General features: G+C 38.2%; 1 protein-coding gene across 2 annotated transcripts in view; it reads left to right on the top strand.

The window, feature by feature from the left end:
- PCDH19 (protocadherin 19) overlaps positions 1-11,131 on the top strand; it is a 159,631-nt gene extending 148,500 nt beyond the window's left edge. For both annotated transcript variants that reach the window (XM_029930604.1, XM_029930603.1), the window contains one exon: positions 10,542-11,131. In XM_029930604.1, the coding sequence (XP_029786464.1) occupies positions 10,542-11,131 (590 nt within the window). The remainder of the gene's footprint in view (positions 1-10,541) is intronic.
- The last annotated feature ends 16,750 nt before the right edge of the window (positions 11,132-27,881 follow it).

Raw genomic sequence — 27,881 nt, 5'->3', positions numbered from 1 at the left:
CACAATATGCTTTTATAGAATAGAAAGTCTATGATTTTAGAAGAAAAGCCATTTTGATAGAGCACTGAGTTTGGATTGATCATATGTTCAAGTATAGGATGGGGAGGAAAATTCAATAAATTACCTTTTGATGCAATATTGGGATGTCAGAAAAATAAGAGACATACTGAAGAATTCTAGACTGTGTTGTATACACATGAATTCCTTGGTTTACTAGCTATGGAAGTCTGAAAAGACATAAACAAGTCTTTATCCTAGTAGCAGAGCATATAGGATCCTCTACGTCTTTTCTCATAGCCAACCAGGGAGGGGGCAGTCCTGCAAATACCATCCATGTGGTATACATGAAACCTGAGAGTAGGATGCCTATTAGTGCTATGCTGAATGTTGTAATTGTAGCATGTGCAGAGCATCCTATAAAACTTCCACTTGGATTCCTGTCTGAATCATTAGGTGTGAACATTATGGGTGGGTTAATAGCACTGGAATTCCTGCAACTGAAAAGGAAACACAATTGGCTTGTACTTAATATACAATCACTTACACTTAATCTATTGATGTTTGATTGGTATCTGTAGACTGCTGGGCTTGTGCCATGGGACTTCTGAACATATTTGATAGATGGAACAGACAAGGAAGCTATAGATTTTGGCAAGCTATAGTTCCCATTACTCAGGATGACTATATCTGACACTAGAGATTACGGTTCACTAAGATGAAGCCTACTTCTCTAGGCTTTGGCTGATAGCCCAATGATAACATGAAGAACAGGAGAGGACCAATGTTACATTAGACTATGAATTTCCAATGAACAAATAGCTGAGTAGTTTGCTGAATACCCTGTTGATTTTCTGGGCAGACATAAAATTCATGGCAACTTTTTTAGAATTTGAGGGAATTTATGTTTTTTTAAATGTTTATTTTTGAGAGAGAGAGACAGAGAGACAGACCACAAGCAGGGGAGGGGCAGAGAGAGGGAGACACAGAATATGAAGCAGCTCCAGACTCTGAGCTGTAGCACAGAGCCCAACATGTGCCTCGAACTCATGAGCTTTGAGATAATGACCTGTGCCAAAGTCAGACACCCAACCGACTGAGATACCCAGATGCCCCCATGTAAGTTTTTAAATTTTATTTTATAATAATTGTTAATCAGTAACTTTCCTAATAGAGAAATGTGGCCTCTTTGTTATAGAGTGTACAGACTATGTCTGTAGTTGTGCAGTTAATATTCCTATCCAATTTTTTCTTATAAAGGGTGCTAGTAACATACCTTTTAAGGTAATTCCAGACACAGATGTTTCTAATATTGGGGGGGAGTCCTCACGGAATCATTAAACTTATTTTGAAGGCTCCTTGGTTGGAAGGAGGAAATGTCCCAAAGAACAGTTTTTTTTTTTTTTTCTGAATTGGTGGATTTTCTTTCACAGACTTGGCCATTGCTGTTGTTTCTGTTTGCTTACTGATAGCTTACCTAGAGGTGTGAGTTTCTAGGCAGAAAGATTTGATGTGATGAGGAAATAGTACAAAACTGAAGTAAGAGTCTGAACAAAATGGTAAGACAAGAGGCTATATTGGGCATGGCAGAAACAAGTCAAATACTATGGAACAGAGAAAAGGGAGATGAGATGAGGAAAGGGGAATGAGAATTAATTCATTAGAGCACTTATTATTTATAGGTGGGAATCAAAGTTCCATTGAACTTCAGGGGAATACTCCTTTACGCAATCCTTGTGAATATGTTGAAATTTTGTAAAGGCAGTTCCATCTTAAATGCACTGGAGGAGCCGACAACCTGCAGTCTGTGGATTACACTACCTAGTCATAATCAATTTACTATTTCCCTGCCCTAGACAATCTTCAGGGTGTGGTCAGGAGAAAGTAAATAGAGCAAATGGAAGGTTTTCCCTCAGGAGAATTCAAGAGCTTCCTTAAAGAAAAACAAGATGTGAGAGTCCCTTTTCACTCTTCAAGCAACCTTTCTGAGAACTACATTGGAAATTATCTGGTTTCTTCACAGTTCCTAAGTAATTTCTGAAACATACAGGTAGTCTGACTAGTTTTGCTTTTAAAATTAAAAGTTGAATTGTGTGTGCTAAAAAAAAATCATCAGGACAATATATGTCTAGTTGGGTGGTGCAGAAGAAAGGCGACCTCTTGTATCAATCCTTATTCCCTTTGTAAACACAGAGGACCAGAAGAGAAGGCTGTTATTAATGGTAATGCAGACCAGAAAAAAAGCTATTATTTTCAGTCTGTTGAACAATATAAAAATGCTTCTCAAGCACTGTGTTCAGATGTTTCTTTTTATTAGCCATCACACAAGGAATTAGACACATTTCAAACAGTTCATTTTCCCACTCTTGTCTCCATAAAATCATTACTCATGAGTGGTTTCTTTGTTGAAATACCGCTGACTTCCCATATTGGGATGAATAACAGGGTGTTAAACATATAAACTTTTCTGTTTGCATAAACTCTGGAAGGATTGGAACAAAGATTCCCCAGGAGAATAAAACCATTCGTCAATGTCCTTTTTTGTTACTGTCCTATATAAGCATCTTATCCAGGAAGCTATGTCAGCATTGCAATTTTGTGGTGTGTGTGTAAGTGTGTGTGTGTGTGTGTGTGTGTGTGTGTGTGTGTGTGTGTGTGTGATTAATAACAGGAGAGAACTCGTTGAATACCAGCAGGAGGTTTTAAAATATAATTCTGCATCTGCCCTTCTCTTTTCTCCTTTCCAATCTTTTTCTACCCCCTGCCTCCAATCCACCATTAGGATAGATAAAGGAGTTGTGCCATGTATTAATATATGGGCAGATGATATTCCTTAGCTCTTCAGCTAGACACCATTTGCATTTTTCCAAAGCTGATTATTTTATCTGCACTTTTAATAACAAGCCAGATGATTTTATGTTCACTAACTGATAGAAGCAAATAAAAAAGATTACAAAGTGGAATTAAGGGAATAAGAAAGCTCTAGGGCCAAATAAACCTTTTTCTTTAATTAATAATTTTCATTTACTCTTAGAATATTTTTATGCTAGAACTCAACATCTTATATTAAATAAGTCTGCACTCTCTCTTTCTATGTAAATGCTATTTTGGAATCTCAGAGAATAGAAAACATGCTGGCTTGAATGAAGCTTCAAATTCTTTACTCCTAGTGCTGTCTAGTTTTCTGAACATAGAACTACACTCCTCAGGGATTCTCTAGCCACAGCATGGCATTCATTCATTAGGTATATGTTTTGTAGACCCAGTCATGAAAGACTGGCACTTTGACCAACAAGGGGAAATGCAATAAAATGGAGTTCAGGAGATGCAATGTTTTGGAAAAACAGATTATTCTAAGGGTGTAAATATATGTGATCTTTACTAAATTGATAGAGCATATAAATTTTACTAGACTAGTTTTTAGTGGTATTTTGATTTGGCCTGTTGAATTGTTCCAGCTTTATTGAGATATAATAGACACATAATGCTTCATTATTTTAACTTGTGAATGAAAATGAGTATTCAGAATGATGAGGACTAGTGGTGGTGTGTGCACATGCATGTGTATCTGTGATATATTTTTTGTGACTATAATCTAGGTTTACTATGCATCAGTACATGCATAGATTTTACTAGTCAGAGTGTCTTAAATCAGGTCATCTCAACCTAAAAGCCTTCTGTTACCTCTTGTAATTCAGAGGTTGAGCCAACTCAGAAAAAGCCCTCACAACTGTGGCCCAAAGGGATTCCAAGACTTTCATGATACTTCAGATGGAGCAGCCATTTTTTTTTTCTGTTAAATAAGAGTTGGACAAGCTAAAGGCCAGAGGCTCATATAAGAACTTCCATGTGCCAAAGTTGTAAAGGACGTTTTTTTCCTAATAGGAGCAGCAGATCAAGCATAGCATACTTCCAAATGATGAAGCTTCCTCAAAGAATAGATTAATTGGTCTCACTTCTGAATTTCTTTGATTGCTTTTGTGTCAACACCCTGAAAAATAGAACTTGTTTTCTTCTACTAGTATGATTAAATGGACACCTGGAAAAAAATAATTATGAGTATATCTAAGGAAAAGAGCAAAGGAATAGACCTGAGCATTGTCCATGAAAGATAGGTAATGACAAGTAAACATAGAAGGTATGTTTGATCCCTTAAATTTTGGTATTCATTATTATGGTTATTATCATAAATTCCAGCACAAATGTTAGGCCTAAACCCAGTGACACAGTTGCATTTATTTAAGTTGATTTCTACCTGGTTTTGCAAACAAGGATTTAATTGTTTTGCTTGTCTCTCACTATCCCTTTGTTGCTATAGCTTGTCTTTTTCACATACTGACTTATTTCAGTTTCACACTCTTTATCTCCATCTTCTATCTCACTCCCATATCTAAGATTCATTCAATCATTTTCTCCCTCCTTCTATGCTTCCCTCCCTCTAATGTTCTAAGATAAAAGATAGATTCTAACACATAAAAGTGATATTTGAATAGATTACCCTAAGGCAATCAATTTACTTTTAATTTGTCTGGAACTAAGCTTTTCTTTATTGCAATGAGGAAAGATGAAATTGTTGTAAATTTTATTAGCTTCCAGGAAGATACTTGAAATGAAAAAATTTTAAATGATTGTGCCATTTGCTGTACCCAAAAGCAGTGTGATAGCAATTACAGTATTCCAGATGATTGCTGAAGTTACACTGAAACATCAAGATAATGCTAGACTTTTCTATGAGGCTTTTGTTGGGAATGAATAGTCCAACCTAAGTAGTTAATAGATATTAATTTTTCTAATACTGTGAGCTTCCAGTGACTATTTCTAGTGCCTCCTACCTAGCTGATGACATGACATACACTATCTTTATGAATCATTGCAAGGGACAGTGATTGGTTTACTGAGCACTTTATTTTTCAAACATGAAAGAAGTGATTATAGAATCACTAATGTTGTTTCTTAGCTTCTCTGCTCAGTAACAAGAACATTTTGGCAGTCAAGAATCTTCAAAGAATTAGAAATTACTGTTGCAACATTTTTTTGATGCATGTATAGCATTACCTGGATTACAAAACTGAATGTCCTGGGACTTGACTGAAGGAAGTGTCAGTTCCTGCTAAGAGGAACACCAGACATTTTCTCCCTCCAACATTAAATTTTCATTAAAAAGGGAAAATCTTTTCTCCTGGCTAACATGCCCTGCTCCTGTTGCTTTCTGTACCAGTCTTATTTGTGCCATCCTCACTACTCATTCTAATAGCCAGATGCTAATAACCAGCATAAAAGTGGCTTCTTTCTGAAGTTAATGATGTGTTAGCAATTTCCTTATTTTCAAGGAAAGAATGAAACCAAGTTGGTGATGACTTTAGTTTAATGCTACTTGTAAGCATCATTTGAAGGCTCTGTCGTGCCAGGAGCTTAACTACCTGTAGAATGTGTGAAATGGTCTGGTTTTTTTTTTTTAATAATTTGTTGTCAAATTGATTTCCATATAACACCCAGTGCTCTTCCCCACAAGTGCCCTCCTCCATTACCACCACCTCCCTTCCCCCTCCCCCTTCAACCCTCTGTTCCTTTTCAGTATTCAATTGTCTCTCAGGTTTTGTGTCACTCTTTCTCCCCAACTCTCTTTCCCCCTTCCCCTCCCCATGGTCCTACATTAGGTTTCTCCTGTTCTCCTGTTAGACCTATGAGGGCAAACATGATATCTGTCCTTCTCGGCCTGACTTATTAGGCTTAGCATGACACCCTTGAGGTCCACCCACTTTGCTACAAATGGCCAGATTTCATTCTTTCTCATTGCCATGTAATACTCCATTGTATATATATACCACATCTTCCTGATCCACTCATCATGTAATGGACATTTAGGCTCTTTCCATGATTTGGCTATTATTGACAGTGGTGCTGTGAACATTGGGGTACATGTGCCTCTATGCATCAGCACTTCTGTATCCCTTGGATAAATCCCTAGCAGTGCTATTGCTGGGTCATAGGGGAGTTCTGTTGATAGTTTTTTGAGGAACCTCCATACTGTTTTCTAGAGCAGCTGCACCAGTTTACATTCCCACCAACACTGTTGGTGGAAATGAAATGGTCTGTTTTTAATCTACACAAAATCAAACAGGTGGTTTGAACTCTTCACATAAGTGACTAAGTGTTGTAGGTATCCAACAGATACATGCTAAGGTACTTAATTCTGTGGACATCTTAGAATGAAACTTTCAAAAATAGTTCCATTCCCTATGGTTCTCTCTTAGGTTTCTCCTGTTAGGTCTATGAGCACAAACATATGTTATCTATCCTTCTCTGCCTGACTTATTTCACTTAGCATGACACCCTTGAGGTCCATCCACTTTGCTGCAAATGGCCATATTTCAATAGGGAGAGGAAGGGGGAAAGAAAGCTGGGGAGAGTGAGGGACACAAATCATGAAAGACTATTGAATATTGAAAACAAACCATGAACTGAAGGGGAAGGGGGAAAGAGTGAAGGGGGTGATGGTCATGGTGGGGGGCACTTGTGGGGAGAAGCACTGGGGTGATACACGGAAACCAATTTGAAAATAAACTATTAAAAAATAGTTCCACTCTGCGCAGAGTTTCAGTATCTCAGTGTTCTTCCTTTAGGGAAATAGTTCAGTGGCCTTCGTTGATACCTCATATTTTACTTGTAAAGATGCCATTTTAAATGTTTTCTAAGCACCCAGATGAAGTCCAGCACTTTGTCAGATAATTTTCTTTACCATAGAAGGAAAAATTCAAAGATTTCAGTTTAGTCAATTTTTGCTTTTCTCAGTCACTGTGAGCACCTCACTATTTCTTAGTCTCAATTTTCCAGGCAACCTGCTTTATTTCCTTGCTCTCCATGCATCAGTACAAATGATTTATACTTACACACATCTTGAAACCTCTTATTTATGAGTTGAATTGAATTGAGTCCTCGTACGATGGTGAAAACTCCAGGAACTATTGTGATTGCTCAAATTGCAACTTAGATTGTATGACTGTACATGCCACACTATCGTCTATGATAAATATTTAATTCTAAAGCACTTCTACTTAAATATGTTTTAACTTTCTCTCTTTGACAAGTTCAGCACTGAAGATTCCATTGAAATTAATTCAATTGTTTTGAATTCTGAAAGGGGCATCTTTTTAAATCTATTTTCATGTTGTACTGGGAATAAGTGAATTTTAGGTGCATAGACTGTGAATGAGGAGAGAGGCTTATGTTCCATTTGGTATCACAGAGGCCAAGTGCTGCGTGGCACTTGCTAATTGATGCTGATCTGTCAAACAGTTTTGGACAAGACTGGGGTCCATCAGTTTTTTCAGCCATCCTCTCCATCCCAAGCTAAAACTAAACTTTGCAGATTCCTGTTGGTAAACTAGTTAGCCATACTGAAAATGCCAAGCTATGCTAATTAGGGCTGCCCTTTTTCTTTGCCTATCTGCTGTCTTTTGGCAACATCATTTTGTCAGTCTCAGAAACTTTGTTCCTATATCTATCCCCCACTCTGCCCTTTCTAGGTAACTGTACCTCTAGACATTGGTATACTTACCCCATAAAAACTCTCCTATCCTGGGTCCCTTTCCCTATGGCTTTGCTATGTGACCAAAGAAAATCTGATGATTTCTATTTGATAGTGGTCTACCTTATTTTAAGAAGGTGGGAATTTCTCTTTTTGTTACAAGGGCTGGTTTTTGGATAGCTCTTCTTTGGCATCCATCAAATAGTACTACGTAGATGTTTTGAATACCAGTCACAGTTCTGGCATCTTACCCTCTCTTCCTATTGTCTGTCAGACCAATGGTGCTGTAGGAAGGGCTGCTAACAAGTAAGAAGCTAGAGAACAGGAGAATAAAAAGAAAGCATTAGGGAGTAACCAAAAAATTCTGAAAGAAAGAGAAGGGAATAAGAAAGAGACAAGTAGTTGTTTGTAGTGCAATTTATTTCTTATCACACTACAGTGGCTTCAGGATAGCTTGGTGTCATTTGTTCATGAATCTCTAGGAAGGTCTCAGTTTTCACTGATGTGCCCTTGAATATTTTATAGATGGAGCTCCAACTTTTCTTGCCAAAACTTTGAGTCCTTTAGGAGGTGAGTGTAAACTCCTCTCAGAATTGCAACCTAGGACAGCCTGGGAAGTTGTCATTTTGCAAAGTCCTAAGCCCTTATTGAATTTTTGCTAGATGCTCTGAATACCCAAAAGGAGTCCAGTCCTTAAGATGTCAATCATATCAAAACCAAGACAGAATGTTTAAAGCCTAGATAGTGTTTCAATTTCTCTTTCCTTCCTTCCTTCCTTCCTTCCTTCCTTCCTTCCTTCCTTCCTTCCTTCCTTCCTTCCTTCCTACATACCTTCCTCCCTTCTTTTCTTCCTTCCCCTTCTCTCCCTCCCTCCCTTCCCTCTTTCTTGCCCTTCTTTCCCTTTGCACTGAGCCCATTGCTATTCTATTTGCCTTGTTAAGTTACAGATGCAGGATGGATGTTATTTCCCTTGAATTCTGCAGGCTTTAAAATACTTTTAAGAACTCTTTCCAGGATAATTATTTCCTTTGGTAATTCCATTAATTTTGCCATAAATATCTTAATTAGTTTTGCCAGAAGAGTCAGTATTTGCAGTTGGTCTAAAAGACCATTTTTGGTTTATATTTTATAGGAATTAACAGTTGTGTTTGATGCCAAGAAACAATGCTTGATATTTGAATAGCACATTTACATCATAAAATAGATGTTTCTGCTTATTGTGCTGTTAACTTAGCAGAGCATAGGCCCCATTAACTATTCTTAGAATTGAAAACTCCAAGGTAAATGACAAATGTATCTTCAACTGGACATCAAAGCATGATACATACCTTTAAGATCTGCATATAGTATATAGGAAACCATTCAGAGACTAAGATGACACTTTGTTTCTCAAGTGCTACATTTACTTTATTGTTTCTTACACAGCTACATTGTTTTCTTTGTAGGTTTTCAAAGTGTTTCTACTTTTTTTAAAAGTTTATTTATTTTTTGAGAATTGAGACAGAGCGCGAGCGAGGAAGGGACAGAGAGAGAGGGAGATAGAGAATCTGAAGCAGGCTCCAGACTCCTAGCTGTCTGCATACAGCCTGATGTGGGATGTGGGGCTCAAACTCAGGGACTGTAAGATCATGACCTGAGCCGAATTTGGACACTTAACTGACTAAGCCACCAGGCGCCAGTAATTTCCACTTTTAGGAGTTGTATCAGTAACACAGCATCTGGTATGTTGAAGAATATTCTTTTATTTTTAATAGTTTATTACCAAGTTGGTTTTCATATAACACCCAGTGCTCTTCCCCACAAGTGCCCTCCTCCATGACCATCACCCCCCTTTCTCTTCTCCTTCCCCCTTCAGCCCTCAGTTTGTTTTCAGTATTCAGCAGTCTCTCATGATTTGCCTCACTCCCTCTCCCTAAGTCTTTTTCACTCCTTCCCCTTCCCATGGTCCCCTGTTAGGTTTCTCCTGTTAGACCTATGAATGCAAACATATGGTATCTATCCTTCTCTGCCTGACTTATTTCGCTTAGCATGACACCCTCAAGATCCATCCACTTTGCTAAAATTAGTCAGATTTCATTCTTTCTCATTGCCATGTAGTATTCCGTTGTGTGTGTGTGTGTGTGTGTGTGTGTGTGTCTATCTATATCTCTATCTATCTATCTATCTATCTATCTATAGATAGATAGATAGATATAGATATATCACATCTTCTTTATCAGTTGATCAGTTCAAATGCAGTTGACTTTTAGCTGGAGCTGTTGATAAGAATGCTGACTCTCAGCCCTTTGACATGCAGGATAAACGTTTTTATATTTTATTTTTTAAGTGTTTATTTATTTTTGAGAGAAGGTGAGAAAGAGTGTGAGTAGGAGAGGGACAGAGAGAGAAGGAGACAGCGGATCTGAAGCAGGCTCTGTGCTGACAGCAGAGAGCCTGATGTGGGGCTCGAACTAACGAACTGCAAAATCATGACCTGTGCTGGAGTCAAACGCTTAACTGAACTGAGCCACCCTGGTGCACCTAAACTTTTTTTTAAATACATTTTTTTTATCATAACATGTTTACCTTTAGGTTTTTAGTTTGTCAACAATGGGAACAACAACAAAACTAATAATAAAAGAGAGGAGTATGCAAGGGGGAGATCTCCAGCCTTTTAAAAATCCAATTCTTCACACTTGTCCCAAAAGGCAATAAAGGGCTATCTGAAAGGAAAGAGAGTTGGGGAGCGAGGGACACAAATCATGAGAGACTATTAAATATTGAAAACTAACCGAGGGCTGAAGGGGGAGGGAGAGGGGGGAAGGGGGTGATGGTCATGTAGGGGGGCACTTGTGGGGAGAAGCACTGGCTGTTATATGGAAACCAATTTGACAATAAACTATTATTAAAAAAATAAAAAAATAAAAGGGCCGTTTCTCAGAAGGGCCTGTGGTTACCTAAGAATCCAGAACACTGGGGAGTAACAATGATTCCTGGGGAAAGCTGATGAAATTGACATTTTATTTTCTCCAAACAGATCAGAATGAAGGATTTCATTGCAGGGAAGAATGCAGGATTCTTGGCCACTCCGACAGGTGCTGGATGCCCCGGAACCCCATGCCCACCCACTCCAAGTCCCCTGACCATGTGAGGAATGTCATCGCTCTGTCCATTGAAGCTACTGCTGCTGATGTCGAGGCTTATGACGACTGTGGCCCCACCAAGCGGACTTTTGCAACCTTTGGAAAAGATGTCAGTAACCACCCGGTTGAGGAGAGGCCCACCCTGAAAGGTAGGAGAACTGTTGATGTGACCATCTGCAGCCCCAAGGTCAACGGTGCTATTCGGGAGGCGGGCAATGGCTGTGAGGCTATTAGCCCTGTCACCTCCCCCCTGCACCTCAAGAGCCCTCTGCCCACCAAGCCCTCCATGTCTTACACTGTTGCCCTGGCTTCCCCCACCCGTGATCTGGAGCAGTATGTCAACAATGGTCCTTCTCGTCCCTCTGAAGCTGAACCCCGTGGAGCCAACGATGAGAAAGTCATGCATGAGGTCAACCCCACTCTGAAGGAGGGTCGCGACAAAGAATCTCCTGGTATGAAGCGTCAGAAGGATATTGTTCTCTAAAGCAGTCTAGGGGAAGAAGAGAGAATCCATACTGGTTATTGAAGAAGCAGGAGCAGATTGTTTTAATTGCTCACCAATGGTTGGTTCTTGAGTGGCTGTTATTTCAGGGCTTTCCCTAAATGTATTGTTTATAAGTGACTATCATTCTGTGACAATCCCTCTTGTTTCAACAGGCAGCAGGGGTGTTCAGTTGGAGCAAATTAGCTTTGGCCTGAGTTGTTCATGGGGCCTTGATGTTGGGGAAACAGAGACAAATTCAGTTGTGAAAAGTACTATGTATTAAATGTTTTAATTTATATATTTTTCTATGTCAAAATTATAATATAAATTAACATTGTTTGCGGAGGATTACATTTAAATAAGTAAAAAAAAAAGAAAGCTCTGGACACCTTTAATATGCTTGCCACTGTTTTGTAGTGTTGACAAGTTAATGGTCATTTATTGTGTACTATTCCTTGATTCAGTGATGTGAAATTGAGAGCCCAAAAGGTTGTTTCTGAAGCTTGAGTACTTTCCAATGCCACTACTTTGCTGCTGACACCCCTGCTTTAAGAACCCTTTTGCTAGCTGTGCTGTTATTATATTTGATATTGCAAATTGCTGTGTGTGGTGATGGCAAAAGGCTTTTAGGTATTGGTGTTATTTTTTCATAAAAAATAAAATTATAGACAAAATCAAATGGCAAAAAATTGAGATGGCAAGTGAAAGAGCAACACCACAAATATAGATTGAATACTTGGAGGATACTCACTCATGGAGGATACCCATGTAGTGATTGCTCACTACCTTGCAGAGTATTTTTCCTGCCTTTCAGTCTTCTGCCCAGATCAGTGATAGATCATCACAGAAAGTCATTTTTAGATATTCTGCTATCTAACTTCCAGTTGTCATAAATACTGTGCTGAAAGTTTTATGAGATCAATTTTAAAAATTTTCGGGCCCTGAATGGGAAAGAAGCTCCTGAAGTTATCAGTTTCCAGGCTTAGAAATTCCCTGTCTCCAATCATCTAAATCTCAAAAAGACTTAATCTATTTTGAGATCTAAATTAGCATCTTTTCACTCACACACTTCCTGATTCAGTGTTTCCAATCATGATTAGAATTAGACTGCAAAGCATGTTGGGAGCTGGAATTGAGAACTCCACATTGCTCTGTATTTTAGGATTATAAATAGGAATAGAGTAAGCAGTACAAAGTGAACACTTAGGGAAAGACAAGTAGGTAACTAGTAACAGCATCACTAATCCAATTAGTGTGCCTTCTAAATGGAGACACTTGGACACATGAACTCGTCTTTTTATGACTAATACTTTTTTTAAAATTAAAAATGTGAACAGAAAAACTACTAAAATAAAAATTCTTTAGATTTAGCTAACTCCTTGCTGTAGGCTAAGAATACACCTTTTATTATTACCAAGTTTGTTATGCACATTCTTCTTTTGTTTGTTTAACATTTCTCTAACTCCCCCATTTATTGTCTATTAATATTTACTAGCAAACATAGTATTCTTGCAGCCTAAGAGTTCATTATTTAAAGCTAAATAAATATGTCACCTTTGCTCTGCCTTGATCTTAAAATAGTTGTTTCTATAAAAACAAGTTTTGTGATTCTGTTCTGGTTTTTTCATTTTTTGAAATTCAAGAGTACCCAGAAAAAAAGGCTTAGAGGTTAGAGCACTAAAATGCAAAAAAAAAAAAAAAAAAAAAGATTTATTTTCTTAAGTTTAGGTAGATAAGTGAGCTCTTTTAAATTTTTTAGTTATTTTTGTCTAATTTCCTGGCTTTATACATTACTAGGAATATTTTCTTTTATGGGAGGGAGGGTTTTGAGGGAGGTGGTAGGTAAGGCAGTAGGATGTGGCTAGGTAGGGGAGAATATTTCTGAAAAAGAACCTATAGTGAAGCTACAAATTAATTCTTATTTCTTACTCACTGTTGAATACTACCTCATGCAAAATATTGGTGTGGCTGCAAATTTCCCTCTGAGACTGATACAATTAGAGACCAATTACTATAGCATCTTCATTTAGGCTCATTTCATTATCACTCATATACTTTTTTTTTCTCTCTTTGATTCATTTCATTTTAGCAGATTTTGAATTAGGTATTTATTTGTGTTTTCAAGTGACTATTTGGTTAATACTTTAGAAGTTATTTTTTCCCCTGTAAGTTATGAATTTAGACTGTTCTTCACCTGATCCATCCTGATATTATGTTGTTAGCTATCACATCAAGGTCACTTTCAAGTCAGATTTGAAAGTTTTTCTACAGGTATATTTCCTACATTGCTCATTGGGAATAGGGGAACTGAAAACATTGTGGCAAGTGGAAATATTAAATGTTAGATGGCTGTTGAGCCAGAGAGGACACTGTCTGTCATGCCTCTTACCAGACAAGTTTAAAATAGTTAGAATAGCAGTAGCATTGATTTTGTTTTTTCCCCCCTCCATTTTTTTTCAGAATTCAGTTTCAAGCTATAGACCAATCCTTTTTCCTTATTAAAATACTTCTTTTCCCCTCAGTGGGCAGAGATTTTCTGGCTCCCAAACCCTTTGTTGAGCATGTTCAGAGAATTCCCCTTATTAAGAAAGTCTTTTTTTTCTTTACAATTGTCTGATGTATACGTACCCCCAAGAAGCACAAGTGCATCCTAGGAGGGCTTTGTAAGCTTTTTTATAGACTATGCCTGCAAGTAGGAATTTTCTACAAGGATCATAGATTCCCCTTTGGATCATATTTTCCTCCTTTCTTTACAACATGTCTGATGAAAAGCCACATAAGGCCAGAAGGCCAAATATTCTTCCTTTTCCCTCTCAAAATATGTTACCCGTTTAAATGTGAGGGAGCAGTTTCAGTTCCTAAATCTTAGGGAGTTCTATTCCATCTATTCTGATGTCCCCTTTGAAAGGAAGGAGTTGGTGTGGCATGAATTGCTTTTCTAACAACTGTGTTGGGGACATTCATGGGCAGGTAAAATTCTTCATGCAACATAAAGGGTTTAGTATACTTTGATTGCTTTTCGTCAAGTATGGGAATAGGCTATATACATGTAATTGGAAGAAGAAGAGAGCATTTATGTGGAATCTCTTTTTTCTTTTCTCTATACTGACTAATCTTTGAATCTGTTCAGGATGAAATTTACCATCCTGTAGATCCTCTTAAAGCCAGTAGAGAAAATTATGGCCCACCTTATTGCCCAAATAGGCAATGGGCCAAGAGATCCTGCAATTTCTGAAGGGCAGTTGTAATCAAAGTGTATTCCTTGAACCAGCAGAAACAACATCATTTGGGAACTTGTCAGAAATGGTCATTTTCTGTTCCCATCCAGACCAACTGAAGCAGAAGCTCTGGCAGTGAGGCCTAGCAATTCAGGTGGATCAGATGCCTAATAAAGGTTGAGGGCTTGTTAAAGCACAGGTTGATGGGCCCACACTTAGAGTTTCAGTAGGTCTGGGATGGGTCCTGAGTCTTTGCCTATTTTAAAATTCCAATGTGATGTCCATGCTGCTGGTTCAGAGACCACACCACAAGTATCACTGATCCAGTGCCCAATAGAGCTAATTGCACCTAAGGTTTTCATTTCAACTAATTTGTTGACATGGTGATCCATTGATCATGAATCAAAAATGTTAAGGGAATACAGCTTGGAGCTCTGAAAATTAGTAATACCCAGAGTATCATTCTGTTAGTGCTCCTTCACCATACAATTGATTATATGATGGAAATTCAATTGAACTTTTCATATAGCTGTATCATATCATTAATAAGCAAAAGAAAAGTGGTCCATGTGAGGCAGCAAGGACAAAGGGCAGTTTGAGGAGAGGCAGGGGTGTAGAGGATAACTCAACTGGGCATCCAAGGTGGGAAAAGGATTATTATTGTACATAATAGCAGTTCTGGTTGGAATTCCAATTCACTCTATGGGGATCATTTTGATGTTGAATGTTCCCCAAAGCATCCTGACAAGTCTGGTCCACTTGGCCCTTTACCCAGGGTAATAAGACCCTAACTGACTTTGAAAACCTGGCATACATGAGGTTAAGAAGTCCATTGTATACAGTCCTAGTGTTTGCCTTCTCAGTAAAATTACATTTAAGGATGTCATTTCATGAGTCAAATTGTATCTGCTGGCACTGAAGTGTATTGAGATGTTGTTCTTTAGTTTAAGTATGTAACAAAGTAATATTCAAAGGGGATGTGTGGGGGTGGGGCTGGGACCGGGTGGCTTTATATTGATAATGAAATATTCCAGAGCAAAACACATTGTCCTAATGAAGTTGTTGCAGCTCTCTTTGTTTTCTTGTGAGGCTGGAATTGGCCTGTGAGTCACTTGTGCAAAATTAAATTAATTTCAAATAGAACTCATATTGCTTTTGTAAAACAAAGAAAATAAACCACCTTGTCTGAAATATATATTGTAAGGCGCTCTTGGTAAAGAACAACCCACAAAAACCTGAGCTTGATTGGAAAGCACTGTAGGTCATTAGGGAAAACGATTGATGCTGATTGTGCTCCAGCGGTGTTGGCAACTAAAGATGACCTTGTTACTAACTGAAAGTTGCTGTCAACCTTAGCAAACAAACCAGGTAACACCATTACAGGACTGGTTAAGTAAGATTTTTACTGGAACTGGCTGGTGTTCAGCTGAGGAAGGCTAAGGTATAGACTTTAATGACCAAGAGCCAGACTAGCTCAAGCTAGAAATTCAGCAACAAATACCTTCTTGTGCTATTTGGATGCTAAGGTATTAGTTGCAAGAGGCTTACGCCTTCGCTCCTCTAGTGAGGGGAATGAGCCTGATGACACTATTACTGTTTACCTGTCAAACCAGGGTGGAAATTTAAAGGAATGCAAGTACAGTATGTCTCATTAAGCAGTCTCTGTTGCTGATTATATGAAGATGAAATTGTTGTATATGCTGATTTGTGTGTTATGTACATTTTCACAGTGATTGAATCAGTGTAAAAAGAAAAAAGACAAAAAAGAATCACCACTCTATTTTATGAAGATGATAAAGCAGCTTTATTAAATTATTACAGTTATGTTTTAAATGGTGTTATCTGCCACAATGTTTCCTTTTATCTAGTGGTTCTCTGTTTCCCCTTTAATGTGTTTTCTCTGCTTCAAAAATTTAATGCATTTTAGTATTAAAGGCTATTATGGAAAAATTGTTGTGTGTTGGGTGAAATGTGTCTTGGAGAACATTGGTTGGCTTAGGGATGGGGTAGCTATTAGGCCAAGGAGGTAACCATCCATTGGGGGGGTCACTAGGGTTCAGGCCCAAAGGCTCCTCTTGCTGATTCTACCCTACATAATTGCCAGCTCTCCAACTAAGAGGGGATTGTTCCTTCAGTCAGGTTCCAGTCATTTCCTGAGAACCTCCACTCCTTCCCCTACTAGTTAATACCATTTTCTGAGGAGAGAGACCCATTCATATCCATAATGGTAAAGATATTTCTGGGTAGTACTTTATTTATTTTTTAAGAGTTTATTGCCAAGTTGGTTTCCAGATAACACCCAGTGCTTCTCCCAACAAGTGCCCTCCCCCATGACCATCACCTCCCTTCCCCCTCCCCCTCCCTCTTCATCCCTCAGTTTGTTTTCAGTATTGAAGAGTCTCTCATGATTTGCCTCCCTCCCTCTCTTTAACACCCACCCCTTCCTCTTCTCATGGTCTCCTGTTAGGTTTCTCCTGTTAGACCTATGAGTGCAAACATGTTATGTCTGTTCTTCTCCACCTGACTTATTTCGCTTAGCATGACAGCCTCGAGGTCCATTCACTTTGCTACAAATGGCAAGATGTCATTCTTTCTCATTTCCATGCAATACTCCATTGTATATATATACCACATCTTATTGATCCATTCATCTGTTGATGGACATTTAGGCTTTTTCCATGGTGGTACTTTAAACAAGAGCACTAAGATCAGTCTCTAAGAATAACCATTTCAGACCAACTTCACGGTGGGACTTCTCTGAAGAATTCATTTAAAAAAAAGGTGAGACATAGTAGAGGCTGTCAGCAGGGGAAAGGAGAATTTAGAACAAGGGTGGCCTGCAGCCACTTTGATGCCTTCCAGTTTGAAAGTGAGGCAACAGGAGAGGCTCTGAGTTTGCACATAACAAGGATACAGTAAGAGTCTTAATGAGCTTTCTTTATCCAAACTATTATTCGCTGGAACTTAGCACTTGGGCTGTTAAGTATTCATTTTGGCTGCAACTGGCAGGAGAAAAAACTCCCAGTAGAGTTAAAAAGGAGCACAGCGGAATATTTCCAAATAGTGCCTTTAGTGGTTAAAGGCTAAATTGCTTCAGCATGACCCATTCTCTCTGGACAATTAAAAAAATGATCTCAAGGAAACCCACTGTTTCCCTGGATCTCCAGCTTCCTGTTATCTCTACTTACCTGTATTAAATTAAAATTGCATCACATTCCCCAGAATTAGCCCTAAAGCCATAGCAATATCAGACATTTGATGCTGCTTTAATAGGTGCTACATCAGAATGTGAGCAAAGACATGCTGAGGCACATGAAGTCACATATGCTAATGTATGTACAGATGTTCACACAGAGTCACATATATTCATAAAGGTATGAAGGAGGCTGGTTTGTTACTGGCTTAGAGGCAGTTAAGTCATAGGACACCATTATGAGTGCTTTTGTGTTAACCCACACCAAAAGTGCAAAGAAAAGAAGCTTCTTTGACAGTCTTCCATTTCCTTTCTTTTGACCTTAAAAAGGAATGACAACTCCTTAAAATAAGATCCTTCAAGGAATGATCAAGAAAAAATAAATCCTCACATGATGAAGGGCATTCACACATGCAACACAAGTGTATCCAAGGACATGGACAACTATTATAGTTCAGCCAAAAGTGGGAAAGTGACAAGATTAGAGGGATAACCTCAAAGCTATTCAAGTTTATAGAACAAAACAAAGCAAATTATTAAAATAATACACTTTTTCATTTTGGTAACAAAATACTTGTGACTTACCTCATATGTCATAGATTTTTTTTACTGTGTGTGGGGTCAAAAAACTATGGTAGCAAACTGCCCAAGAGGGCAGCTTCTGACAGGAGATGACAGGTGCTCTAGGGACAGATAGGATACCCATTTTCATTATTTTTGTTTTGGGGTATAGATGTGCCTGAAAGCGGTGCATCTTGGATGCACTGCCACCATTTGTAAGGGGATGGAACCCTTAACCTGCAAAGCACAATTATCCAGGATGGGATACGAGAGGTGTTCTTTTAGTTTTAAGTCCTATCCTTCCTCTATGTTGGCAAATGACCTACTTGAACATCTCACACTTCCATCATGTGTTGCTTTCGGTGTGGAGGAGGTTGGGTGGGAAGTGAGATAAGATTCTCTTGGTTACATGCAACTATTGACTCACTGGCTGTAACTCCACCTCATTCTCTGAATGATAGTGCACTGCAGGGAGTCTACACAGCCCTGTTGGCAACCTCTGCTGTTTTTGCCCAGGGGTGAAGAGAAAACTGGGCCAGTGGCCCCAACACTTCCCTACTTTCCTTCTCTCTGTGTTTCAGTGTCTTGACTTCCTCCGGGTGCCCAAAGCCTTAATTGTCTTTAGCTGTACATATTTTCCAGTGTGCCCCCCTCTCCCCAACCAGAATTTTCTTTTTTTAATTTTTTAATGTTTTTCATGTTTTATTTATTTTTGAGAGAGAGAGAGACAGAGACAGAGACAGAGACAGAGACAGAGAGGGGGGAGAAACAGCGTGAGCAGGGGATGGTCAGAGATAGAGGGAGACACAGAATTCGAAGACATGACCCAGTCTCTGAGCTAGCTGTCAGCACACAGCCTGACATGGGACTCAAACCCATGAACCACAAGATCATGACTTGATCCAAAGTCGGATACTTAACCAACTGAGACACCCAGGTGCCTCCCCAACCAGAATTTTCTAGTTTTGTAATTTTCTCCCCCCCTTCCTTTTCCACTATAAATTATCTCTAAAATTTAGCTGTATCCCATCTTTTCTAGAGTTCTTTTCTCTGCCAGGGTTTAAGGGAGCCAAACTTTTATTGAGCACCTACTATGTGCTAGACACTTTTACTAATATCATCTCATTTTATCCTCATGGTAACCCGATGTGGTGGATGATGATATCCACATTTTATATACACATAAATTAAGGCTTAGAGAGCTTATGGGACTTGCCCAAGGTCATATAGCTACTAAGTAGCAGAGCTGCCCGTTTCAAATCCACATGTGTCTACTTAGAAATTATTACCTTTTTCAACCAATCTTAAGAGACGGGTAACCAACCTGATATGTTCTTCCTTAATGGAATATTAACAACGGATGCTAATGTCTGAAGTCATTTATCCATGTTGAAAACACTCACATTTTAACTGAGATCCTTGAGAACCCAATGTCATGCTCCAAAGAAGTGATTGTAGCAGTGGGATTTTCAAGCCAGGGGGCTTTTGATAAGCCTCACAGGCATCTCACTTCTCTCTTTATACCCAGTGCCTGCTTTCAAGTTGCATTAGTCATGCATGACAGGACTATGACTCCTTTTAGTCTGTGCACTCTAGCTAGTCAACAGCCCTTGAAATGAAGGTCTGGTCACCTTATATTCATCTGTCCCTATGGGTTTCAAGCAATCTGTTCAAGCTGTATTCATGTGTGTTACAGTTCAGCACAGCTAGAGTCAATCCCAATATATGTTCATAATAGACCCTGGTGATTTTAGATCCACAATGTTGGTTGAGAATAAGGTAGGCTGAGGGCTATAAAGCAGTGTGATTGTGGTGATGGGGAGGGGGAGTCGTACTTGAAAAAGAAACTGAAACCCTAAGCTATTGCAGGAGAGATATCCAGGAGATAAAAACTTAGCTTGGGAAAGTGGCTGAATCAGTTGTGAGCACTTGACCACCAGAGACCTAGAAATTAGTTCACATGCCTGCCTCGTAGCTCAAGGGTAATTGAAGAGGTGTTGATAGGCCCCCAATGGCCTTTTATCTGGTCCTTCTCAGTCAGCAAAGGCTCTGACATAGAACCAAACATTGAAGTGAGGGTCAAAGAAAAAAAAACAGGAAGGAAGGAATGATTTCAATTACATGCATAAAGTCTTTGGTAATTAATTCATCAACTTCCCCAAAGGAGGCTTTGATATAAAGGATATAAAGAAACCTCCATACTGTTTTCCAGAGAGACTACACCAGTTTACATTAAATACTGAAAAGGAACCAAGGGTTGAAGGGGGAAGGGAGTTGGTGGTAATGAAAGAGGGCACTTGTGGGGAATAACACTGGGTGTTATATGGAAACCAATTTGACAATAAATTATTTTTAAAAATAAAGAATATAAAGACTAACTTATTTTAAAATTCCTTTTGTTGAAGTGTTGTTTTTCAATTTGCCTTGGTGGCTCAGTACTTTCTCAGTATGGGATGTAGTTCTCAGGGTTTTGGATGACAGAACTGAGTAACGTGCAATGCTAAGCACCAAGATGCTTTGCCAGCACTATTCTAGCATTCATTTTTTTTCCTTAGAAGAAAATGGAGTTTCAGAGACCAAGACAGAACTATTTATGTCCCCAAATTAATACATAGAAGCTTTTTACAAAGTGTCTGATGAGCTTTCCTCATTCCCATTGCCACAACTGTAGTCTGGGCCATAGCATCTCTCATCTGGATGACTAAAATAGTCTCCTAATTTGCCTCCTCTCATCTACTCTGCCTCTCTTTATCACTTTCTTTATATGATAGCCAGAAGATCTTACTAAAATACAGTGCTGGTTAAATCACAACTCTGTTAAAAACCTGTCAATCGCTTCTCTTAAAATGAAGTCCAAACTCATTAACATGGACTAAAGTGCTTTTCAATTTTTTGGATTGCTCCCCATAGTATCACACAAAAATAACTGAAACAAACATTTCACAAACAATATTCATCCTTGTTACCCACAGTGCACTCTGAGATTTTCTATTTAACTCTGTATGCCAACAGTCAGCGAACTTTTCGTGTAGAGGGCCAGATGGTCCTTATTTTAGGTTTTGTGGGCCATTATAATATCCGTTGCTAAACGTTTGTTATTGCAATGGTGTGCACAAATGCTTTCGTTTACAATTCCCAGGAGTTCATGCATCCCCCAGAAAAAGTTCCCACAGTTGTCAAATGCAAAGCACCCCACACTTTGTCTCTGGTAGTAAGTACTCTAAGTAGAGACATTTCAGTATCATACAATGCCTTACTCACAGGTCCAGATCTTGTGTGGTTCCATACCAATGTCCTATTTATATGTCACATTTCATATTTTTTATATTTCTTCATCATACAGTACTTACAAATGAAGTATTTATCTGATCTTGATTAACAAGCAATGAGAGAAATTACTTTTCATTATCACTGAAGAGGGAAAAAATATCCAGTCACAAAACAAGCTGTTTCTTTCCCCATATATATAATGCTCACATGTATGTATGTGAATAAGTACATACATATATATGAGATGTAAAACACAATTTGATGTAAATTCAATCTCTAGCTCAGCTTCACAAAAGGAATATTTTCAAATAATGCAACTTGGAGAAAGAAGTATCCTTGTTTCATAGCACCTTAGTTTGAGTTTTTAGATTACATTGCCTTTATGCATTTTGAGAGAGAATGCTGAAGCTTGAATCTTATATTTAGCTATATAGTTATTTTTTCATAGTTTCTTTTCTGACTTCTCATTCTAATGTTTACTATTGTGTTTGAGAAATTGGGCCAATTATTTTCCTCTTTAGCCTGCCTCTATCTTTTTCCTATCTTCAAGCATTAATCCATCTCTGAACATCCCAAGAAATCTAGCTGTTTCCAGCCTCCTTCTACACTGAGCCTCATGTATCATTACTTTACCCCTACAACCTTGAGCCCATTGCACATGGCCTGATCTTTGAGGGGCCTGTGGAAAGCATCATTTCTGAATGCCCACTGAGTAGCAAACTTTTTTTAATGCCATGAACTTTGCAGTACATTGACTTTTTCAAGTTCAAGCTCTAGGTTTCTTGAAAAACCTAAGGTCTTTACAGTTTACTGCAGTGTTTCCTTATAGAATAAATCTCAAGCTTTACTTTACACCATCTGTACTACTCTTATCTCTAAGTTTTGTTGCATTGGAGACCAAACAAATCATGTGTGTATATTGGTGTACGTTTGTGGTGTCGGGGAAAGGTGCTTATGAGGTTCTGGGATGGGGTGAGACAGAAAAGGTAGTACTTACAATTGTTTCCACTCTTTTGATCAGTAATCATTGTCAATAAGGGATCAAACTGATAAACACTAGTATAATTGCTTAGAGAACAACTATTTTGACACAAAGAACTCTCTAGTGAGGTTATATCTGGGAAAGTTATACTCGTTTTCCATAGTCTGGGGTAGCATTTCCAATCTAGATACCAAGTATCTGGGCTCCAGAACTTGAACCTGGATGGAGCTTGAGTTGAACACACAGTAGTTTTGTTTTTCAGTTATTTAGTTTAGATGGAAGGTCAAATAGTTAGCCTGGACCAGTCTCTCCTAAGGTCTCCAAAGGCAGCTGAAGATGTCTTAAATCCCCCTTAACAGTTTGTTAGGGAGCTTCACCTGGCTTTGATAAGCCAAGGAGTAATGTGATAAAACAGCAACGTCAGTCAAAAGGAGGTGAGCACAAGAAGGCTTTCCTTCCCAGGACAACATAAGAAAGAAAATTGTACATTGAGAAACTTCAAGGAAATAAACTTATTCTCCTCGGTTGCCACTTAGTGGTGGTAGCACTTCTGAGAGACGCTTTCCTTTGCTATCTTACTGAAGTTTCAGTAACCCCCTATTTACTATCCCCTTTTTATGCCCAGTTTTTCTGCTCTCTTTAGCATTTATCACAATCTATTACAATATACAGATGCTGCCTAGCAAAGTGACACAAAAAGAAAGCTTTGCTGAAACTGAGGGCTTTCACTTTTTCATTTGACATCTCAAGGCAATCAAAAGAAGCTGAATTCTAAAGGCATTTCAGAAAAAGAGGTCTGGTGTACAGATTGGCCCTATTGACCTTTGTGGATACCACTGGCCTTATGGGGAGCAACTTCCCACATGAAGCCTTTTATGGGTTACATATCATGAATGGCAGAACTTGAATAGTATTAGCCACTGTTTGTTGAGCATTTAGTATGTGCGAGTCACCATCAAAATGAAATATATATATTGTTATTCAGTCCACCTGACATAATAACAAGATACTTACTATTATCATTGTTACTCTTTTGCAAATGAGAAAACTGAGCCTTGGAGAGCCTTTAGTTGATTCACATTCAAACATCTAAAAAGTACCAGAAATGGGGTTCAAATACAAGTAGGCTTATCTGAAAACCCATGGTTTTAGCCAGCATGTTATATTTGATTTCTGAGCGGGAAAGGACCTTAGCAGTCATTCAACTCCCTAATTTTGAAAATAAGGAAAATAAACAACAGAGAAGGGAAATGACTAGGCTCCATGAGGGCAGAGATCATAACTATTTTGCTTACCATTGTAGGTCTCATTACCAATTGCAGGATCAAGCCTAGAGTGGGTGCTCAGAAAAATGATATTGAATGAATATGGAATAAACTAACAAAATGGAAGGCTTGAATCATGGATCTATAAGATCTCTTACATGTTTGACATTCTATTTCATTTAATACTCAAATGAGGGAGGCCATAGGTATGAAAGGTCAAATTCTAGTAACTTTAGTTTCTCATGATGGAGGGCTGACACAAGCTTAAGGGACAATTTTCATTTATTCATTCTACAAACATTTTTTGGGGGCATTTGGGTGGCCCAGTCAGTTAAGCACTGGATTTCAGCTCAGGTTATGATCTCACGCTTCATGGGTTTGAGGCCCACCTTGGGCTCCGTGTTGACATTTCAGAGTCTAGAGCCTGTTTTGGTTTACTTGTCTCCCTCTCTCTCTGCCCCTCCTCCACTCAAACTGTCTCTTTCTCTCTCTCAAAAATAAATAAAATTTTTTTAAATTAAAAAAACTTTTTTCAGGGCCTATCTTGTGCTAAGCACTGCACTAGGCTCCAATGGTACAGATGTAAATGATAGCTAATTTTCATATACCAAAAAGATCTGTTCTGATTGCTTTATGCATAACCATTCAATATATTTGTATTGATTGAGCACTTTTTGCATGCCAGGTAATGTTCTGGACACTGGGGTTACATGATTGAGCAAAACAGACAAAAATGTATGTCCTCATAGAATTTGACACATTTATGAGGTTGATTCTATCTTTAGGCCCATTTTATAGATAAGAAAGCTGAGACATAGAGAGATAATTAACCTATTCAAGATCTCACTGGCAAGAAGTGGCTCAGCTAGGCTCACACTAAGGTAGTATGGTTTTCAAGACTACTTTTAAGTATTGCATTCTATTGCCTTTCCAAAAAGAATAATACCCTTTGCACTCAAGTAGCTGATGGACTATTTGAGAACACTAGGCAAGAAAATGAACAAAAATAGGTATAACAAAAATAGTCATGGCTAACACTTAAGGGGTGCTTACTCTGTTCCAGTCTTTCTGTTAAGAACTTGACATGTTTTCTTTCATTTCATCTTCATAATAACCTGAAGTATAGACAACATTATGAACCTCATTCTATAGATGAAATAATTGTTGGGTTCCACATCCCATATCCTTAACTACTGTAATGTAGAGCTCTTCAAATAAGTATTTAAAACACGTTATGCAAATACTTGAGCACAGTCCAACTTATAGAATAACAAAGTTGTAACCTTCCCACCTCCAGCCTTTGTTTTTATTACTTTAAAACTTCTAATATTGTATTGTGATCTTTGGTAGCTTGTCCATACTGTAGGTGCTACATGCTTTGCTGTGATAGTCTTCTCTGAAAGGCCACTTAATTTAGCTGCTCAATTTCTGAGATATGCTGGCCTGACATCTCTAGAAGTTCTGCCACATTTTACTGGTGTTGCAGGCTGCTCTTGTAACAGAACTTTAAGGACTTTTCAAAAATGGGACTGTGTCTCTTGGTGAAGAACCAACATGGTATAGTGACTAAACTTATTATCCTTAGACTCTTACAGCCTAAAATTCAAATCCACTCTACTACCATTCTCTAGCCTGGCAAGTTAATTAACTTTTATTTACCTTAGTTTCCTAGAACTTAAAGCAAATTCTTCTAGAAGCTTTAAGAGGAGAGCAAAGTTTATATTAGAAAAAGGATGAGGAGAACTACTTATTTTTCTCAGTGCTTTGTGTGTGTGTGTGTGTGTGTGTGAAATGAGTGTGAAAGTACAGACTCAGTCTCATAGTCCCCAATCTCCCCAGACCAACTGACTACAATATAAAAAAGTATTATTCAGCCATCCTTTAAGATTTTCCCTTTAGAAATTGCTATATAATAGAATCACACATAAAACTATATTTCATATTTATCCAAATAAGAGTTCACTCAACCACACTTGTTAAAATGAATATCACATAATGATTTTCCACTTATTGTCAAATGTTAGCCAACTTTATATGCAGCCCTACTTATGATGTAATAGTTGAACATTAATATTTATTACTGGATGGTAGTAATTTTATAGAGCTTTGCTTCAAATGTTTGATAGCCTTACAATCTGTTGGCACAGAAAATGTAACAAAGCAAATGACAGGAGAGCAGATTATAATGGATTCTGATGGTTCATCTTTAAAGGGAAACTTATTTCCAGAGAGAACATCTGCTCTTAATGTGACTGCAGGGCCATAGCTGGAGCTGCTATACTTCTAGTGGATGGAACTGGTGAGGACTGGAAATTCACAGAGCATGAAAGACTGAAGTTTGTCACCTCACCAGATTGCTTGCTAGATAGTTCATCTTATAGTAGCCTTAGAATCTGCAAATGCCAAATGAATACACATTGTCTTCTGAGTAAAAAGACCTTCCCATGTATCAATTTCTTTCTTTTTTTTAATGTTTATTTGTTTTTGAGAGAGAGAAAGCATAAACAGGGGAGGGGAAGAAAGGGAGACACAGAATCCGAAGCAAGCTCCAGGCTCTGTGCTTTCACCACAGGGCTCGAACTCATGAACCATGAGATTATGACCTGAGCTGAAGTCGAATGCCTAAACTGACTGAGTCACTTCAGGTTCCTCCATGTGTATATTTCAACATTACTCTTTTTCTGAATGATTCATAGCTCAGATAGTTACATGTCTCCTTGTACTGTATACATGGGAAGATCACAACCATTTGTCTATGGTTGCATTTGTAAGAACTGAATCATAAAGTCACGACTATCATATACGGTAAGAATGTATCACATCAATTAACTCCGCCTAATCATGGCAGCATTGTTGCATCAACAATCAGTTGGCCTTTGTCCAGTTTTACTTTAAAGAAAAAACATTTACACTATTCCCTTTCACATAAGACCATTAGCCTCCTGATTGTAATATGCTTGCTTTCTTCCCTCTCCCCACGTTTTCTTAGTCAATAGTTCTCTTAAGATAATAAAATCTATACTGTGTTGAATTACTCAAAGATCTAAAAGTAAAACCTTATTATAATATGACAGGACTGTGCAAAAATAACATCCTGTGTTAGCAACTTTCCATGATGTTAACTTCCTATTGTGCCTAGAAGTGGAAAACACAGAGCCTTTTAACAAAGGAGTAGTTCTTTAACAGCCTCACTTAAACACAGGTAGTTGCATTCTGAGGGTTACATTTAACACAGTGTATTTTGAAAATGACAGTCAAAATTGATTTTGAAATTCTTAAACTTTGTGCTATAAAGTATCCTTCCTATTTCTAACATGACAGAACAATATATTTAATATATTTGGCTTAGTACCTATGGCTGATGGGCTAATGGACACTAGAAATATGTAGAAGGATAGATTTTGATAACAAAGATTAGTGACTCACACTTGCTTATCAAATGATATTTCATTTGGAGTTATGAATTAGCCATAAACACAGTGGTATGATTTGTAGTTGAGCATCAATAAAAGAAGATGTATATGAGTGGTGAAAAAAATTACCAGAAGAGTTCCAAAAATTACTTTAAGTAAAAGATGTTTCATCTTGTGTCTCTGGGAAGAAGAGATGTTTAACTCTTTAATTTTTAAGCAAAAATATAAAACTGAGGCAGTGGCAATAATACTACATACACATTGCACGTTAAATCTGTATAAACCTTCCTTAACCTACAGAACACTTTACATTGTTCAACAGAATCTTGATTGTCCACCTACTCTGTGGAAAACACTGTGCTAGGTGATATGGGAAGAACAAAAGTGTGTATCACTAACTCTTTCACATGTAAAATGACAGTTCTCAAAGCCCTCTCCAATATGCTTTTTTCTCCAAATCTTTTTTTTATTTAAAAATGTTTATTCTGAGAGAGACAGAGAAAGTGCAATCAGGGGAGGGGCAGAGAGAGAAGGAGACCAAAAATCCCAAGCAGGGGCCATGTTGTCAGCACAGAGCCTGACATGGCATTCCATCCTATAGACTGTGAGACTATAACTTAAACCAAAATCAAGAGTTGGACACTTCATTTACTGACCCACCCAGGCTTCCCTATTTTGTGTTTTTAACAATCCATCCACATGTGGCAGTCTGCAATATAAGGGCAGACTGAAGAGGCTATTTATTAGCAACATGATTTCAATCTAAAGAAACAATTAGTGGTGCAGAATTTGTGAAGCCCAAAGGACATGTTTCAAGGCAATAGCACTTCCATGAATCTAACTCATTC

Source organism: Suricata suricatta, chromosome X (genome assembly GCF_006229205.1).
Source record: "Suricata suricatta isolate VVHF042 chromosome X, meerkat_22Aug2017_6uvM2_HiC, whole genome shotgun sequence".
Classification (NCBI taxonomy): Eukaryota; Metazoa; Chordata; class Mammalia; order Carnivora; family Herpestidae; genus Suricata; species Suricata suricatta.
This window is presented reverse-complemented; position numbering and strand designations above follow the sequence as displayed.